The sequence below is a fragment of the Vigna angularis genome, chromosome 4 (assembly GCF_016808095.1).
Source record: "Vigna angularis cultivar LongXiaoDou No.4 chromosome 4, ASM1680809v1, whole genome shotgun sequence".
In the NCBI taxonomy this organism is placed as follows: domain Eukaryota; kingdom Viridiplantae; phylum Streptophyta; class Magnoliopsida; order Fabales; family Fabaceae; genus Vigna; species Vigna angularis.
This window is the reverse complement of record NC_068973.1, coordinates 40,130,594-40,149,852: the sequence shown is the minus strand read 5'-3', so window position 1 is coordinate 40,149,852 and position 19,259 is coordinate 40,130,594. Positions and strand designations below refer to the sequence as shown.

Genomic DNA, 19,259 nt, shown 5'->3' with positions numbered 1-19,259 from the left:
AATACTATTTTTTTTTTCAATAAAAAAAACTGGCCAGTGACAAATTATTTATTTGAAATTTAAATTGTAGTAGGAGGAATGGTAATTTTGTGGTTTAGTTAAAAATACAGGGGGTTAGTTGTAAAATACTAAAATTGTTTGTCACTTTACCTGCCAGCTTAGGCTTCCTTAGTCACAACATAATTCGAGCTACTCCGTTCTGCTTCGGCGTCTGAGTCCGTCTAACCAACCTCACTCTTTCTTCCTTCTTTCGATTTTGAAGCGCAACAGCGATGGCCGACGCAGAGGATGCCCTACGACGCCGTAATGCGGTTGCGGAGTATAGAAAGAAACTTCTTCAGCACAAGGAACTGGAATCCAGAGTCCGATCCGGTTTGTCTATCGTTTTTCTCTCACTTTTAATAGCCTCTGTAGTTACACCATGCTTTTAATTTTCACTTATTCTCGATCCTCATAGTTTTAGGGTTTTGTATTTAAAGATTTGCTTGACTTCGGGCAACCCTATTATATTCCTTGGTTAGGTTTTTGGTTTCCCTGGGACAATAATTATGCGGTGAGGTTGAGTTGAGAGTCTGACCTAGAAGAAATTTATTTGTGATTATTTTACATCATCTTCTGGGAACTAGGGTTTCTTTATCAACTGGATCTATTGTTATAATCAAATGGGGTTCTTTTGATGAAATAATTGAATTCCTAGTCGAGTGATGAAATATTGACACGGTTCTTAGTCAGAGAGGACACCGTCGTTATATCTTTAGCATTGTTACTGATGGATAAGCCACAATCTGTTTTCTGCTGCCCTTTATTGTTTCAAAAAATGGAAATTCTCTGTAGCTCATAATTTCATGGAAAGTTTCATTAAATGTTTCCTTTATAATGGCACAACTCCTTTACTTTGTCATATATATATATATTGGACTTGAATCCTTATAAGACGAGTCTGGTGACTTTCTGACCTTGAAAACACAAATTACAGTGAGGGAGAATTTGCGTGCTTCAAAGAAAGAGTTCAATAAAACAGAAGATGATTTGAAGTCTCTTCAAAGTGTTGGGCAGATCATTGGCGAAGTTCTCAGGCCTCTTGACAATGAACGATGTAACTATTCTTCCCTTTGTTTGACTTCATTCTTTAATTCTGTTGCCAACCTTACGATTTATAAACATTGAGTTACATTTAAGTTTTTTTTTTTTCTATTTTTGTTACCGACTTTATCCTTGAGAGAATTTTGTTTCTTGCAAATACAAAACACGTTTCTTGCTCAATTTCCTGAGCTAATTACCCTGCAATTTTTCCCGTCTATTTCCTGATAGAAACATAAGCGAAAGCCTTTGGTTATAGAATGTTTGTTGTTGTTTTATCAGTGATTGTTAAAGCAAGCAGCGGTCCCAGGTATGTGGTTGGCTGTCGCAGTAAAGTTGATAAGGAAAAATTGACTTCTGGAACAAGGGTGGTTCTGGATATGACAACACTCACCATAATGCGAGCACTTCCTCGTGAAGTAAGTCTAGTCACAGTTTATCATTTTAATATTTTCACTTTGTGAACATGTTCTTGTCTTGTTGGGATTCATCAGATTTATTTAATCCTGGTGGTCTCTATTGTCTCTAATTCTCCGTGTTTGAGTTGCCAGGTTGATCCCGTTGTGTACAATATGCTGCATGAAGATCCTGGTAATGTCAGCTACTCAGCCGTTGGTGGTTTGTCTGATCAGATAAGGGAATTGAGGGAGTCCATTGAACTACCTCTGATGAATCCTGAGCTCTTTCTACGAGTTGGAATTAAACCACCAAAGGTGATTTACCTTTCACGCACGTTTTAGTCTCTTACCTTTATTAGTGTTAATCTCTATTTTAGACAGATAGTATCTGTGTCATGTCATTTTTTTACATATTTTTTAGTGGAAGTTTATTCGTAATAGCTATACTTTTAAATTTTTACATTTGATCAACATCTTTTCAATACATATTTTTCAGGGTGTTCTGCTTTATGGTCCTCCTGGTACTGGTAAAACATTGTTAGCCAGGGCAATTGCTAGTAATATTGATGCTAACTTCCTAAAGGTTAGATTATGTTTCTTTTTTGTCAATTAAGTGCTTTGAAGTTTTCTTCATTGTAAAATTTGTTACCTTCCTTCATTCTGATGTAGGTTGTTTCAAGCGCCATAATTGATAAGTACATTGGAGAGAGTGCCAGGTTAATCAGGGAGATGTTTGGCTATGCACGTGATCATCAGGTGAGATGCTTGTGTGAATTTGTCTTCCTGTATGTTTACATATACTAATTAAAAGTTAATCTAAGTATGTATTTTGCTATATTAGCCCTGCATCATTTTTATGGATGAGATTGATGCCATTGGTGGTCGTCGATTCAGTGAGGGAACAAGTGCTGATCGTGAGATTCAGAGAACCCTAATGGAGCTGCTTAATCAACTTGATGGATTTGATCAACTTGGAAAGGTATTTTATTCATAATACACCATTAAACTTGATTTAAAAGAAGTGGTCAAACCTAACCTATCCCTAGCAACAAATTCCGGGGTTAAGGAACTTAAGTTCGTTTACTTATTATTATTGTTATTATTTTGTGGAGGTGGTGGGTCTGTGGTAAGTCTGTTCAAAATGCAATTCGTCTTTTTTTAAAGAAATTGTTATAAACATGGCCGCTAAGAATATTAAATAAAAAAATGGAGAATTCTAACCAATGTTTTAAGGGTACTGAACTAAGGAATATAAATTGGATAGTTTTATAGATAAGTATTGTATAACATTTATAGTTGTCAATGCACTCCCACCAAGCCTGCCACTACTTTCTATTTATATTTATACAGTAAAAAAGTAACCTGAGTTCATTTTAATCCATGTCTTATTAACTCTGTCATCGTCGTTGTACAGTGTGGGTGAAACTTTGTTGTACTTTGCGATGGTTTTTGCATAGGACAAGAGTGCAAAAGTGAGAGTATGTTGAGGGACTGAATTGGCTTGGACATGAGTAGATTATACATCTAGCAATTCTTTTGGCAATGAGTATTTATTCCAAAATATATATACTGGATATAGATGCATCTTCTATCTTTAGTATCCAAGCCATGTAGTCACGAGATTTATAACTTTGTGTTGAACTTCTAAAAATGCTAGCGATGTTACCTGTATTAGGAGAACCTCCCTTGTATCAGAATCCGGAGGAAAAGGATCGTTATTCTGCTGTTATTTGTTCTTTTGGGTGGGGTAGGGGTGGGGTGAGTGGATGCTAAGTCATCAAGACCACATGTTAAGATACATTTCATTTTGTTATTGTGATTTTATTTTTAGCTTCTGATTTTACTTTCACTTGTTGAATTGTTTCTAATATGAAAAATGGACTATCAAATCGTGTCATGAATTATAGTGTTTGACCATTTACCAAAAGAATAAGAGCTGTATTTCTTGGCCTGGCGATAATGAAATTGTGTAGTAGAAAATCAGTCGTTTACATGCTTATGGTATGGAATATGTTAAGAACGACAGTTCATTATTTTCTATATAGAATTCAAATGAAATAAATATAAAAGCATTGACCTGTTTTCTTCTTTCAAGTATTCTCACAGACATGGTCATTTTTCTGCAAAATGACTGTTGAACGAAACTTTAATGGTGGATTCATGATAACATTGCTGTTTACATTTCTATTGTAGGTTAAAATGATAATGGCTACAAACCGACCTGATGTACTTGACCCTGCTCTCCTCCGTCCCGGAAGATTGGATAGAAAAATAGAAATCCCTCTGCCTAATGAGCAATCAAGAATGGAAATTCTCAAGATTCATGCTGCTGGAATCGCCAAGCATGGTGAAATAGACTATGAAGCTGTTGTGAAGCTTGCAGAGGTGAGTGCAGTTGGCTTGACTTCTTGAGTGGCTTTTGTTAACATGTGGTGCATGTCTAATGTATTTGTAAATTGCGCAGGGATTTAATGGGGCTGATCTTCGAAATGTCTGCACAGAAGCTGGAATGTCAGCAATTCGTGCTGAGCGTGATTATGTGATCCATGAAGATTTTATGAAGGTGAGTTCCTTGTTTAGTGAGTAAAGTTCCTGTTTATTGATGGTTACGAAAGATATATCTCGTTGTGATCTAAGGGGACAATAACTTTATTTATTACTTTGGTTCCAGGCTGTTAGGAAATTGAACGAGGCAAAGAAACTTGAATCCAGTGCACACTACAATGCGGATTTTGGTAAAGACTAGAATCTATGCAAAATTCCTGCAGAGCCATGGATATATCTAGGCAGTGCATCTGGAGTTGGAAATACCTCGGGCAAGTAAACTGAATTCATAGAGCTAAGCGTGATTTTCCCTTTGGGTTATGGTTTGTGTTATCCGAATTTTAAATTTGGAAGGATAACTTAATCAAACGGTAAAGGGATGTTCAATTGAATTGTATTTTATCGTTGCCCCTCCGAACCCCTTTTATCTGGATTGTATTAGTGTGACTCACATGTTATACTGGATCTTCATGTGCACAATTTCTTTTATATCTAAAAAATTAAAATTGCTTAATTTTGCACATTGAATTGATTATCGGTTTATTGTCTATTTAAATAACAGAATAGCTACCCGTTTAATTGTATAGTGTTGCTTTTCTGGATGTTATTATTGTATGTAGAGACGTTAAAACGAGTTTTTTTCGAGAGGAGAAAACGGGTAGGCGGAGTTCTACATTATTTGCTCCTATAAATTTCAAAAATGGATGGGTTTTTATTATGTAGTTCTTGATATTATAGTAACGTGTTCTGTAAAAACACTGCGCTTAATTAATTGTGGTAATTTAGTAACTGCAAAGAGAGTTGTTTTCGAAGAAAAGAAAACTGAACAAGAGCTTTCCTCGAAAATATGCATTTCTTGAATTAAGTGCCCTCAAATCTCGGCTGCGGCTGTACAGAAGGCGTTCAAGCAATCTTCATCTGCCAATGTCTTCCTGAACAGACGTATTCGTTTAACTAGCGATATTATCTACCTTGATTTCCTATTTTGATTTCTTGCAAAGAATAACAAGCGTTACTATTTTTAAAATTTGCTTAATTCAAAATTAACTAAAAAAATTACATGAATACAAGTTTCAGAAATTATCACCCACCGGAATGATTTCTTTCACTTTCAATCTATCTAGAAGGACTTTTAAGCCGCAAAAGGTGTATTGAAGCAGAAAGAATGAGTGTTTCTACAACACCCAGGCGAAGCTTGTGTCCTTTGGCATCCCTGTGTTCGTGGGTGCTAGGCTCTGATTTTTAGGAAGTCTCATTCTGTATGAAGCTCGTCAACACGGTTGGTAACTTCTGCTGGCAAGCCAAAATATATATCTAAAACAATTCCAAACTTTTACTAGAGCTAGACTGCATATAAAAGAACTGCTGCGACTAAAAGCTATGGCTAGAGAAGCTCAGTCCTTGCGGTATCTGGCCCAAAAGCCCTTTTTCCTAACTGAATCATTCTCCATTAGGGACCGACTCCACTTTGATCCCAATGAAAAACGTCGCCTCAAGAAGGGCTTTCCAAATGAAGGTCTCCTACTGGAGCTAGGCTCCATCTTTGAAACCACGTCTTTTAGGCGATCAAAAACATCTAACCCACCATCAAGGTAGCTATCAACTACTCGGTTTCTAGATATTCTATAGTTCTTGGCCTTGGTCTCTGATTCACTCCTAAGACCTTTTTTGGATAACTTTGACAAGTGCGTCTCTCCAATCATACAAATTGGACAAGCTGGATCACAACTATCTGCCTCTGATGTCATAGTCTCCAAGCATTCCGCGTGATAAACATGACCACACGCCAGTACAGCAACAACTGAGAGGTCACTGTTGCCCATAAATTTTTGGCTACCCCATGCAGTTCTCTCGGTCAAGAGCTTGGAGCAAGCCCCACAAGATTGTACGTCCATGGAGGGAGAATACGAGAACCTGCTGCTTGTTCCACTCATCTTGTGACGACCTGAACCTGAATACTCGCTATCAAAAGACCACCTTTCCTTTTGTGATGAGACCACCATTTCAGAAAAAGTGCGCATGGACCAGCCATCAGATGAACCACACTGGGATCCTGATGCCATATCGTTGCTGCAATTAGAGAGTACAAACGATGGTCTGCCTTCAGAAATTGATGTGTCAGGTGATTTCAGACCCAGAATTCGACTATCAGAGATTTGTCTCGATAGTGGGTACCCGGGAGAACGATGAGCCCATCTGGATGGCACTGAGGTAGGAAGATTGTGATAATTATGATTAGGCATTAAATCTATGGTAGGTGTTGAGAAAACTGGAGATGTTGAACAATTTGGTATTGAACATTCTGCAATCTCAGGTGATTCGATCGGATTCTTCACCTGAGGAGAAATATAGATAGAGTGAGGCTAGTGCGATGCCGTAAAATGGCTTGTAATTCAGATAATGAATGTTTATTTCTTTGTCAAATTTAGCAGTTCAAAACTCACCACTGCAGAGCAATTACTTGTCATGGATATATCTGCAACAAGCATATAGAGGAAGATGAAAAATTAAATCCCAAACAAAAAAAACAACCCACAAAGCAGAGGGCATATTCATCCGGATGTCAGGTAGTACACATGCCGCCAAAATAGAAAACCTTTTAGAGAGGGGAAACAAAAAGCATGTAAGGCGATACGTGCTACAAAGAATAACAGTGTACGAAAAAGATCCTAGCAAACATAAAATTATGAAAGAAAATTAAAAAACAGTAACATTGAAAAGACATCTTTATTATATTTTCAAAAAGAAAAAGAATCTAAATTGGCCATGGCTGATAAATGAACTTTTAAGCCCTCAATGCCACTTAAAAATGAAGTGCAAGGAACATATTAATATAACCGATTCAGCCTTACATTCATCCTCAATTCTCCCCTTTGTGTGGTAGTGGGAGAAGATACTGTAACTAATATTAGTTCATGTTTGGTTTGACATATTGGGGTCTTGGATCCATGTTTTAGATGTGAAAAATATAAACTCCTCAAAGTAACTTCTGTTTTAGTGTAGATTATTTGTCCACATTTTGATTTGATCCAATGCCAAACCAAACATGCACTAAATGGCCAAAGCAATTCTAGACACCACTATACAACCTTATTAACAAGTATAGCGAAAGGTACAGAAAAAGAAAACCAAAAGTTGGGTTGGGTTTCAGCCAGAGGACTTAACCAAAAGTTTCCCTATTGCCTCTGTTGGAAAGACAAAAGTGAAGCTTGAGAAAGTGAGCACAAAAAATTTGAGGATAATAGCGAAACTAATTTATTCATCAGCAGAACCAACTTTAATTTGAGGATCTGTCATGTTCTAATTGTTCAAGTAAATCCCACAAGTAGACTTAAAATTTACCTGAAGATGGAGTCGTGTGACTTCTAGCCAAATACTCACGAACAGGGGACTTCAGAGATGTAGGTGTTACAGAATTCTCCAAGGTGCTTCCCCCATCAGAAAAATGGCCTCTTTCAGAACTCAATGATCCTTTAAACTCCATGCTGGCATTTCTGCTGATTCCGCGAGATGTGTGAAAGGAAGGATTCTCAATCTCTCTAGCAACACGGCCCCAACTATCCCATCGAAAATTCCATAATGGTGAACATACAGCATTTCTACGTAAACTTTCACCTCCAGTCCTGCTGGGAATAGTTTGATCCTTCGCAGCAACACAACAAGCTGATCCCATGTTAACTGCTGGCATACACAACAAAACAGTCAATCTATCTTGCATTCAATGATACAAATTAAAATAAGGTAACTTAAAGACCAGGGAATGCAGAAAACACATCCACTTACATATCAGAAGCAATCCAAACATTCCAACAATGAAATCTAATCCTACCTCCTTTTAAAAATAAACAAAATGAAAATTCAATTAAATTCAGTTTACTGGTAACATATATTAAAAACCATCCTGATGTCAAAGTTCTAAATATAAAACAACAAAATAATCATCTCATTTCCGTGCCACCAAACAATCAGTGAACATAACGACATATTCTTCAATTTGTTAAAAGCACTTTATATAACAAACAAAAAAAGCCAATTAAAAAATAGATACTATGGGATAGCTATTGAATGTTATGGAATTAAGGAAAAGACAGTCCCAAACATAAATTTGCATACAACTGAAACCCTCCTATAAACCACAAGACAGTATAAAAGCTTTGATGAACATGACTCTGTCTGGTAAAATAATGACAACCATGGAACATGTTCCCTAAAAAAACACTAACACCTTTCTCACTGCCACCAGTCCTAGAAAAAACGACTCCATAATAAATTAACAAAAACAGCTACAGCATAAATTATAAAAGCGAGTCCAAGCATTCATACTCGGTTCAAAGTGCAACACCGAGCATTCATACTCTGTTGAAAGTGCAACACGGAATCCACTCCAAAACCAACACTGAGAAATGCTCAGTTAAATGCTATGCCTAAAATCCATGGAACTCTGAAGTAAATAAATATATTCACAAATAAAACCACCAGGAATAAATTGCTTTAGACAAAAAAAAAAAGAGTTGCAATTTTTTCTCCGGTGACACGAATCACTTAGAAAGAAAGACTATTAGAGTCACAAAATAAGGCTTAGTTTCTAGTGTAGGATAAGAACAAAATTTTTCAACAAAACAACAAGAAGCTAGGGTTTTGGAGTGCTGAAAAGATAAATTGATTAACAGAGAAGTACTAAAAATAGAGAGGGAAAGAAATAGATGAGAAGGAAGAAAAAACTGATGCTAGATTGCATTACCTCTTCAAATGAAAAGTTAGAGTCTTTTGGGAGAAAAGAATGGAAACCATTTCCAATTTGTCATTTTCGACTTCGTCTTCGATCTAACTTTGCCTTTCAGCAGTGTACGGTGTTTGAGTAACACAGTCAGAGTCTGTTTAAAGCTCAGACTTTGACAACAATCGTTATCACGGCGTTAGGTCATAGTCTACGGCTAGAGGATGTTTGTTCAACACTGTGTTTCCTTCTTTTCCGGCTTTGTCTCTTCTGCCAACTTCTTCTAGTTTAAGAACATAAAAACAAAAATTAATATATACTTTATTTTGTCTACCTATAATAAATTTTTAATTTATTTCTAATCAATATAAATAATATATTTAAATTTTGTTATTTTTAATTTAGGTTTCATCACCTACAAATACTTACTCATTCACATGAGAACACATTGCTAGTAATTTTAGATGCAAGATTTTGACTCGTATCATTAGTAAATAACACTCATCCAGCCCCGGAAACAAATTTAGATAATATTGAAAAATAAAATAAATAATGATGATGAGATTTGAAGAGTAAATTATAACTTTTTTTGGATATTTATATTTTAAATTTTACATTTTACTTTTTATATGATATGTTTTCATTAAAATTTAATAGTAAATTATATATAATTATATTTTATTATAAAAATAATTACTAAAATTAATTATATGATTTTTTATTAAAGATTTAGTATATTTGTTTTTTATTTAAAATAAAAAAAATTATTTAAATTTTAAATTGAATTAAATTCAAATAACTCATCTAAATTAACTCGTAGGATACTATGATAAACTAAACTGTTAGATATGATATTTTAAATATTAAATTTAAGTTATGCTTGAATCTGAGCTTATCCAACTCAGTAAATGTTCAAATATGTTCAAGAAAATATGGAAAACTATAAATACGGAATAAAAAAATGAATATTGCATAACAATATTATGAGTAAGTTCCAATGATATATAAATAACATTAAATTTATATAAATGATTAAAAATGTATTTAGATATTGCATAAGTTATACATTAATTTAAATTATTAATGTATCCTATTTTAACATTTTATCACTAATAAAATAAGACATTATAAAATTAATAAAACAAGTATCTTAATATTAATATTAATATTAATATATATATATATATATATATAAATAATATTGTAATAATAAAAATATATAAAACAGCTAAAATAGTTTTTATAAATTATAATACAAAATAACTATTAAAAGTTAATGAAAATTACTCCAAACGAACATTATTCCATAACATGATTGTTTTCTCTTAAAAGTGTGTCATCACCTAATTCTTCCTCTCATCACATCTTGGAGTGATTATTGTAAAAAAGACAAAAAAAAATACAAAAAGATAAACTAGTGTGCAAAAGAATTATCCTAAGATCATTTAATAATATTAAATATAAGCTAAACATGAATTAACTACAAAAAATCATATAGATACACACAAACAATTAACATTAGACTATATTGTCTAAATACGTATTATTGACATTGAAACTCACTGGAGATGTGCACCTGAGGTGGTTTCTAGACTCTCCAGAGTCATAACTTCAAAGGATTACCACTTGACCACACACAAGGTTAATATCATTCGCGCCTACGACCAAACAATTCCCATGGACCTGCAGCTACCATTCACGGCATAACACATTATACTCTATTTGATTGTGAATGGTTATTAGAACCGCAAAATATGGCTTTATTGAATCTTGTCACCAAAAAAAATTCTCCTTGAAATTTCGTCAACACCATCATCGTACATGTCCACAATCATATCATCCACCTAAGTTAATAATAAACAATATTATAAACATACATAAGTTTTATCAGATATATATCTCAAATATCCAAAGAATAATATAGATCCAATCATACAAATTGACACTCAGGTGTGGTGCTCAATGCCAAACCTTTGGCAACGAGAGTGACAAAACTCACACTTAGGGTCATTTTTTTCACAAAGGATTGTGATTAGAAGCATTTTTTGTCAACATTTGTGAGCTAAAATGCTCAAGACTTGCGATACCAAAGTTGCGTCAGCTGTGTCTTGTTTCTGTCTAACACCAAGGCATTCGCATAATACCAAGTTCAATAGTATAAACTTGCGCTTAACTGTCTAAAGCTAAAATGTTCTCAAACCTGCACAATGAGGTTGACACTCAATTTCAGTATGTTACCACTTAGTGTTATATCAACTATCAACAATTGCATTTTTGTATTTTTTTAGGAAAATTGCACGTGATCAATTGATCAAATTAGTACTCATTTCTTAGTAAATTGATTTAAAATAATTTTAAACATGAAAAATTTTATCAATCTTTCTAATTGTTCATATTATAAACTCTTTAAATCACACAAAACCAAACAAAAATAATTAATCACGAAACAATCATACAAATTAATTGAGTCGTACGCACTAATCAAATATATCACAACAATTCAATTTCTTTCTTAAAATAAAATCAATCATCAATATACAAAATATCATATTTATCAAATTCACGTGTATCAAAATAATTAGCTTTCATTACTTAATCCAACAAATCACAAAATCCTAATCACGTACTGATGTAGAAAAACAAAAAGACTTTAAAAAAATAATTTTTAAATAAATTATTTGTTTTAAAATAATAAAATTATTTAATTACAAAACTATTTATATTAAAATATTTTAATTTTAAAATAATCAAAGCTCACCAATTTGTATCTCTTATCATTTAACAAGTATTTATCGTTAACATTAATATTGATTGAGCAGAATTCATTTTTGAAATAAAAATATTTAAAATAACATATTTATTTGTTTATTTATAATGTTTTATATTAAATGTTTTGCTCAAATATTATATTTTAGAATGGTAGTTCCTCTCTTGTTAGGTGATATTCTTCTGTGAGTAGTAAAGATGTTTGTCCTTATTTTCACGGAATTTAAAATTTATCAATTAAAAAAAGAAAAAAACTTAAAAATAATATTGCTTATAAAAAAATAATATGAATTTAGTTCACTTATAGCCTTTTGCATAAAAAATTACTATCAATCAATCAGAATGAGTTTTGAAATTTTATTATGAAATCAACAATTTTACTGTATGTGATAATGTGATATCAAATAATAGTATAAAACATCATAAGAAAATTTCAAACTTTCTTCATAAATAAGAAGCAATGGCTAAGAGGCTGTAGGATGAGCAAGCGGGTGAACTATAGCTAGTAAAAATTAAATAAAAATAAAAGAGAAACAATAAATGCATCAAACTATAGGCAACAAAAATCAAATACTTAATGTTATAGTTGAAATTTTGAAATCAAAATAGTAGGCCGTGGCGTTAACAAAATAATTTTTTTTATTTGAGTCGTAAAATTTTGTCCTTATTTGGTAAAAAAGAATTGAAATTTTAAACTAGTGATACTTTTATTTAAATAAGATAATGAAAGCCAGTATGGAATAATAGAGAATTGACATAAAAGGTCGACAGTGAGTTTTATTTTTTGTATTTTAGATTAAACTCCAAATTCAATGTCAATCATTGTTTTCCACGTGAAAGGTAATATGACCGTAGTGCTCTTTTATTTAACTACAAAAATCTTAAAAGAGAGATTATGTTTAAGCGACAAAGCGTTCGATTGCTACTACTACGTTTAAGTTTTGTCAGCTGAATAAAGTGCTTTTTGAGATGCATAGTGTTTTAATCAAACAAACACCAAGTACAGTTCCACAATTTTTAAACCATTTCATGTTTTGTTTGAAATGGATCGAAGAATAGGACAAAGATAAGAAAAATATAAGATTAAAATGAAAAAAAAAAAGTTGTTTGATAAGTTAAAAGTATTAGAAAATAATGAAAAAGCAAAATAATTTTATTTATTATAACAAGTAAAATAATTTTTTAAAAAATATCCTTAATTCTTAACTCTAATAAATGAAAACAAACTAGGAATCTGTTCAATAATTATCGCGTTTCTCTCATTTTTTTTCCATTGTTGACCCGTATCTGTGTAATTAATTTATCTGTTTTAGTTACTCAGTATATCGTATAACCTACTGATCTGTTGTTAATTGAATAGACGTTTCTAAAAACATTGGAATAATGTCATTTCTAATTCTAAGTTTACGTAAATCAGATGACTTTTTAGTAATCCATCAATATAACTACTTTTAAATACCAGTGGTATAAATCCAACGTATTTACATGTAAAATATATTTATTAATTTTTAGGACGTGATTAGGTTAGCTTTAATTAAAAACAGGAGGTAAGTGATTTAAGATTTTGCTATGAAAAATTATCAGACACATATAAATGAAATTTGAAGGTGAAGAATTAATAATAAATTTGTAACAAAAACTTAAGATGACATTAAAGAATTGACAAAAAGAGTATGAATGAGTGTTAATTGTAACATCCGAAACACTCATAGTTACTTTTAAAAAGTTATTTACACAGACAAAATATATAAATTTATGCTCAATTTAAGTTCGTTATATCTTTTAAATGGTTTAATAGAGAATTAAATAATCCCACGTAATTAGCAAATATGGAAACACCTTCCCCCAAAGAAACTAAAGCACGCATAATAATTATAATAATAGGGAAATGAATAGTTTGAAAAATAAATATCCTTTAAAGCAAAGATAGTGTAGTAGATGCATTAATAAGATATATGTAAATATAAATTACAGCAGCACTGAAATCTTTATTTGGATGAAAGTAAACAAGAGTGATTAGCACTAATTAATAATGAACTGACACAGTTGAAGATGAGTGTGTCCCTTTCATCGAGCACTTGGCACAGATTTTGCTTACCCATCTCCCACTTCATACAGTCCCACCCTAACCACTGTACGTAACAATATCAGTAACCAAAACTACATTCAACTTTCTTCTTTTTTTCTTCTCAGATCCATACCTTCAAACAACACAATTCACCACTGAAAAACAGGTTGGTTGAGACAGACAGTGTTGCTAAAACTTTGTAAACTTGTTAGATAACAGTCCCTTTCGTAGGAGGTGGTTGTGTTGATGATGTCAACGATGATGTCGTTCAGCGATTGGAGCCGCTGGTTAAGCTCACCCATCTGGGCCCTCAGAACGCAATTTTCTGCCTCGGTTTTCAGATAGTGTTGTGTGGTCATGTCTATGGTCGCCATGATTTCCCTGTTCTCCTTTGTGAACTCTGACACTTGCTTCCTGAGGTCTTCCAAGTGGTCACGCTTTCGCATCCGAGATCTTCTCGCAGATTCACGATTCGATTGTTTTCTCTTGTTCTTTCTCTCGTCCATCGTCAGAACCTGCAAATCTCCTTCGGAGCTCGAGCTTTGAATCTTGGTGCAAATAGACGAGTTTCCACTTGATGATGCCATGGAAAAGATGGAATGATATTGTACAGAAACGAAAAAAAGATGAAAAAACAATTCTAAGACGCAGGACCCAGAGATAGATGACAATGATAATTTACACTAAGTTATATAATACATGAGATGAAAGAGCAGATTAATGAAAAAACATAGAACCAGTAGAGGAAGACAACAGAGAAAGATTGAACCAACTGGGTCCTGCGTCTGAAGGAGGAATTTATCATAAACCTAAAACCGGAACGAAAGGTTTCACTGGGAACTTGAAACATTAACATACAGCTATGTTAGGCATCAAGGTTCATCAAAGGTTGAAGATTTTTAGAAGGAAAATAGCAATAGATGAAGATGGAAAGAGAAGATGAATAGGCAGAAAAGAAAAAGACGAAGAGGAGAAGGGGAAGTTGTATAGGTGAGTAGGGGCAAATTTATAGAAGAAGAGGCTCATTAGGAGACAGTGAAAGAAAACAGTTTTCAAAATCAAAGGTTGGAAAAGTAAAGCATAAGAGCAAATGAAAGGAGGAAAAAGCAAAAAAGCATTGGAATCTCCTCCAACGTTTGGTGGAAACAGAGACTTAACCCCTCTTTTATTTTATTATAGAAAAATATTTCATTTTAATAAGATATCTATACAATTTAATACCTTTTTCTTCTTTAAATTAGTGCAGTGCAAATTCAACCATATACATATATAGTTTACTTTGGGAAATTATTCTGCCACTTGTGTATGCAATTTTTTTTTCTCATGACCTAAAATATAAACTGCTTTTGTCGTTTAATGATTTTGTGAATATGAACTTGGTTAGCGTAAGAATAGTTTTATATCTTTATTCTTGCATTATATGCTTTTTATATATTATATTAAAAAGAAATAAAATATAAAATAATAAATTATAAGACCAACATAGTATTGTTATATCAATTAAATATTTTAATTTGTAGTGTGTGTATTTTGTTCGTAATTTGAACTTTATTACAATTTATGATAAGATGTTTAATATATCACATATTTGATGTTATATATTTGCTTCTTGGAAATAAAATAATAATAATTTTATGCTCAAATTATAACATTTTTCTTTGTAAATTTTTTTGTCGGCATTTTCCTTTGTAAATATGACAATAAGAAGAGTTGGATAGGATATTAGGTTTTATTTGAATACATTATATATAAGGAACTTTACTTATTTTTAGTTAGATATAACTATTGTGAATAAAATTATTTTATATGTTTTTAAAATGATTATTAAATAGAAAAAAAATTGTGTATGTTTTTCAAATTTTGTTTACTTAAAAATACATTTTAAGAAAAAAAATTAAAATAGTAGTTAATTAATTTTTTATTGATAGCTTAAAATAAATTTAAAATTTAAATTTGTTCGATAAAATAAATTAAAACCGAGTTTACGAAAAAATTAGTTATTATGTTAAATAAATAAAAATAGTCCTAAAATAATTGTTTACACTGACACAGTAATTTTTAAGATACAAAAGTACTTTGTTTATAAAATCCAATTTTAGTGAAAAGAATATAATACAAATAGTAAGTGCTAATAATACTATAAGTGTTAGTTAATATATTAATATATTCATTTTTACACTATCATGAGTCAATAACATTATACCAGAATTATTATAAAATAATCAATATAAAAATGATAAAAACAATATACTTTAATGGTTGCATAAAATCATTATATTGTACAATTTAATTAAATTTCCTTTAAAAATCATATAATATTATTAAAATTAGTATTGTATTTATAAAGACATCCGAGAGAGATGTCCTCATGTTCAAAATATGTCCTACACGTTGTTTTTGGTATGTTTGTTCATTTACTTTAATAGGAGTTTATTTGATATGGAGATGTTAATTAGTTTATGTAAGATATTTTAACACTCAAACCAACAAACATTAGAATAATCGTAAATGCGATAATAAATTAATAGTATTTTATCTCATAATTTTATCTCATAAACAGCATCTATTTGTATTATTTTAGTGAACTTTTATTTAAATTGACATAAGCGAGACAATTTTTTTTTTGTTGAGTTAGAATTCTTTATTGGATTTTATTGTATTATTCCTTTGCGATGTCTTAAAACTGTATTCATGAACACTGATTTTGATATTTAAAAATATATTAAAAAAATTTAATATATTAATATTAGTATATTTTTAATTTTTAGCAAAAGACAACACCAAAAAGTCTAGCAGAAATTTTGGACTATTGTTAGTATACTTTTAATTATAGCATATGACAGCACCAAAAATCCATTAGAAAATATAAATTTTCCATTTTTCCTAATTATATAATTAATGATTGGTTAATTAAGTACAACTCAACTTATGAAATAATCCTATACGTATACGGTATTGATGTCATCGGGGTCGTTATAACATATATACAAGTATAGCAATATTTTCATATTTAAACGCAAATAAACTCATTTTCTCTTTGTAACATTAAATTAGACAATTAACATAAACTTAATTAATAATTTGAGTCCTATAAGTATTTAATCTGTTTTAGTTCTTATACATTTTGTTTACTCGATTAAGTCTTTAATTATTGAATAAAATTAAATTGAGTCTTTATTATTGTAAAAAATAATTAATCTAATTCTTTTAATTAAATTAACGTTAACATTGGTTGAAAATATTATATGTTAAAATTTGAATCTTTTATTTAAAAAGAATCATGTATTAAAATAAAAATAAAAAATAATTTTGATTTTGACATGTAATAAATTTAAATTTTGGCATATAACATTAATTTAATAAAAAATAGTACATTAAATTTATTTACAAAAATAAAAACTTAATTAAATAAAAAATAAATATAAAAATTAAGATGAATCAATGTATAAATAACTATAGTTTATAACTTATAGTGTAAAACATTAATGAAAGTTATAGGCATCAATGCATTATGATGTATAATCTGCTATTAAAGCTTCATGTGACTGAAAATATTTTCCAATCCAAGCTTTTTATAATAGAAATTTCCCTTGTAGTAGGTCAAATTTTTATGTTGAGGTGAACGAGATTTAACCTATGCTCAAAACACATCATGAACCTTTTTAAAAGTTATGGAAGCTGCGCCTAAATTTCCTTTAAGCTCAGCAATGACATATAAAAGAAAAAATAAAATAAAAATATTGTCAACAGAACACTCTGGTTGTGTCTCAAAAGCTAACACCATTGATATCTACTTCATAAATTCATATCCCTCTTTCAACCTTTAGTAAGTGATGTCAAAATCTGACCTTTTTTTTCAATTTGACGTGCTAATGAAATGGTTCTTGTTCTTTTATCATTATTTATGCTTATAATTTCAGAAAATAAACTAAAAGCAACTTTTAAAAATCATAAATTTTCTTGTACTTTTATTTTATTTATTTATTTATTTATTTAATCAAATGTAGCCTAAGTGAATGGTACTTTAATAATGAAAAATTATTCAAGTGAGAAATATGGATTTCTTTTCCTTTAAAATTGGTATTGCTTAAATGAGAAAAGACAAAATGAGTTCCTTTAAATGATACATACTTAATGACATAGTATTATATATATTAAATATTAAATGTATTCATACTGTCACTATCTAAACTTAACAATACATTTAAAATAAAATCTTAAATTTGATTTTTGTAATTAAAAATGTGATTGAGGTAATTCAATTTATTAAAAGAAATCAATGAAGTTGTTTACAAGGTTGATAGAAATTTGACAATAGTGACATAGTTTAAAAAGAAAATAGCAATGTTTGTTACCTCTTCCATTTGAGGCAAAGGCATAAGAAAGAAAGTGGAGGGAATAATGCCAAAACCCAAAAACATTGGCTGCATTATTAAATAAGGAGATCAATCACTATAAATGGATATACCATATATTCGTTAGGTGTGCAAACACTTCAACCATCATACATTGAATAACATAAGTATTAAACACAATGCACTTTTTCTTTCTAAAATTAACTAAACATATACTACACAACTTTAATTATTTATAAGATAAATAATGATAAGAAGAATAAAACTTTTCTCCATCCATCCTTTTTATAACAAAATAAAAAACTTATTTTCTTATTATAGTCACAGTATTCTCTTTTAAATTGACTTGTTTTCCATACAAGAACAGTTGCATGACAAAAAAGAAGAAGCCCACCTTCTATAATTAATTGCTTATTATTAAAGAGTTTCATTATATAATTTCGAAATGTCTAATGACAATGACAAACACTTAACTGCGCAATAAAGTTTTCGTACAATTTCTATTTTGATCTTTGTTGCTTAACTTTTAATTTTTCTACTTTGATTTAATTTGATATATAAGATTAAAAGTGTCAATGTTATTCCTTCTAAAAAATGTCAATGTTATTAAAAATAAAAGAATATAATTTTTGTAGTACGAAGTTTTATATAAGCAAGTATACGAATAAAAAAAGCTACACTGATGTGACAGTTAGATCAAACCAATTTCTGTAAATTTTTGTATTTTTTGTATTTTTTTATATTTGTCATAAAAAAGAAAAGAATTAATTCATTAACAAGCATGTAGATATGTAGAGTAAAAATTGCAATGGTATAAAGACTCACTCATCTACTTTAACTTGTAATTTATGGTGTATCTCATTTTCTTAGCATCTTTTCAATCAATTGCATTACATCCTGCTTCCTTTTCCCTTTCTTTTTCTTTTTTATCTCTTGTTTCTTATCCTACTCCTACACACAGGAAAATGTTGTAGGTATTTAACATTAGCAGTAAAAATGTGTAGGATAATAGGAGTTCCTTTTTGTAATGCGTTATTGATTGATTGATTTGAAGATGGTGTGTGTTTCCATAAATGTGAAGGTAGGGGCGAATTATTGTTGATAAAGTGTAAAGTGAGTGAGGTAGGGTTTCCCAGATTGTTGTAGCTGATGACTGAAAGTGCAATAAAGTGGTCCCTTCAAGATGGGAACCTCACAAAAACAAATGCAATATTTTGAACTCCAAACGTACATTTCTAACCAAGTTGATGGAAAGTAATTAACTTCTCTAAGCTCCTTATCTTTTCAGACCTTCATTTCTGAATCATTGTCTTAAATGATATGGATTCAAT

The 19,259-nt window shown here is 30.7% G+C and overlaps 3 protein-coding genes across 6 annotated transcripts; 1 reads left to right on the top strand and 2 right to left on the bottom strand.

Annotated features, from left to right (window-relative positions):
• Window positions 1–167: 167 nt before the first annotated feature.
• LOC108342940 (26S proteasome regulatory subunit S10B homolog B) lies at window positions 168–4,543 on the top strand. Its single transcript, XM_017580869.2, has 10 exons — window positions 168–372; window positions 977–1,096; window positions 1,363–1,499; window positions 1,632–1,793; window positions 1,975–2,061; window positions 2,148–2,234; window positions 2,320–2,457; window positions 3,672–3,863; window positions 3,943–4,041; window positions 4,150–4,543. The coding sequence occupies exons 1-10, from the start codon at window positions 273–275 to the stop codon at window positions 4,222–4,224; spliced, it is 1,197 nt and encodes a 398-aa protein (XP_017436358.1). The 5' UTR covers window positions 168–272; the 3' UTR covers window positions 4,225–4,543.
• A 497-nt stretch (window positions 4,544–5,040) lies between these two features.
• On the bottom strand, window positions 5,041–8,987 carry LOC108342939 (uncharacterized). Of its 4 annotated transcripts, none has more exons than XM_017580867.2 (5): window positions 8,764–8,987; window positions 8,346–8,446; window positions 7,365–7,703; window positions 6,467–6,498; window positions 5,041–6,358 (listed from the first exon to the last, which is right to left on the bottom strand). In XM_017580867.2, exons 3-5 carry the CDS (start codon window positions 7,693–7,695, stop codon window positions 5,417–5,419), a joined length of 1,305 nt encoding a protein of 434 aa, XP_017436356.1. In that variant the 5' UTR covers window positions 7,696–7,703; window positions 8,346–8,446; window positions 8,764–8,987; the 3' UTR covers window positions 5,041–5,416. The 4 variants fall into 4 exon arrangements, with proteins under 4 accessions (XP_017436356.1, XP_017436357.1, XP_017436355.1 ...); XM_017580868.2 differs by having other exon boundaries at window positions 7,365–7,700; window positions 8,764–8,986; XM_017580866.2 differs by lacking the exon at window positions 8,346–8,446 and having other exon boundaries at window positions 8,764–8,986.
• A 4,476-nt stretch (window positions 8,988–13,463) lies between these two features.
• LOC108341994 (bZIP transcription factor 44) lies at window positions 13,464–14,661 on the bottom strand. Its single transcript, XM_017579694.2, has one exon. The coding sequence runs from the start codon at window positions 14,158–14,160 to the stop codon at window positions 13,723–13,725; it is 438 nt and encodes a 145-aa protein (XP_017435183.1). The 5' UTR covers window positions 14,161–14,661; the 3' UTR covers window positions 13,464–13,722.
• Window positions 14,662–19,259: the final 4,598 nt, after the last annotated feature.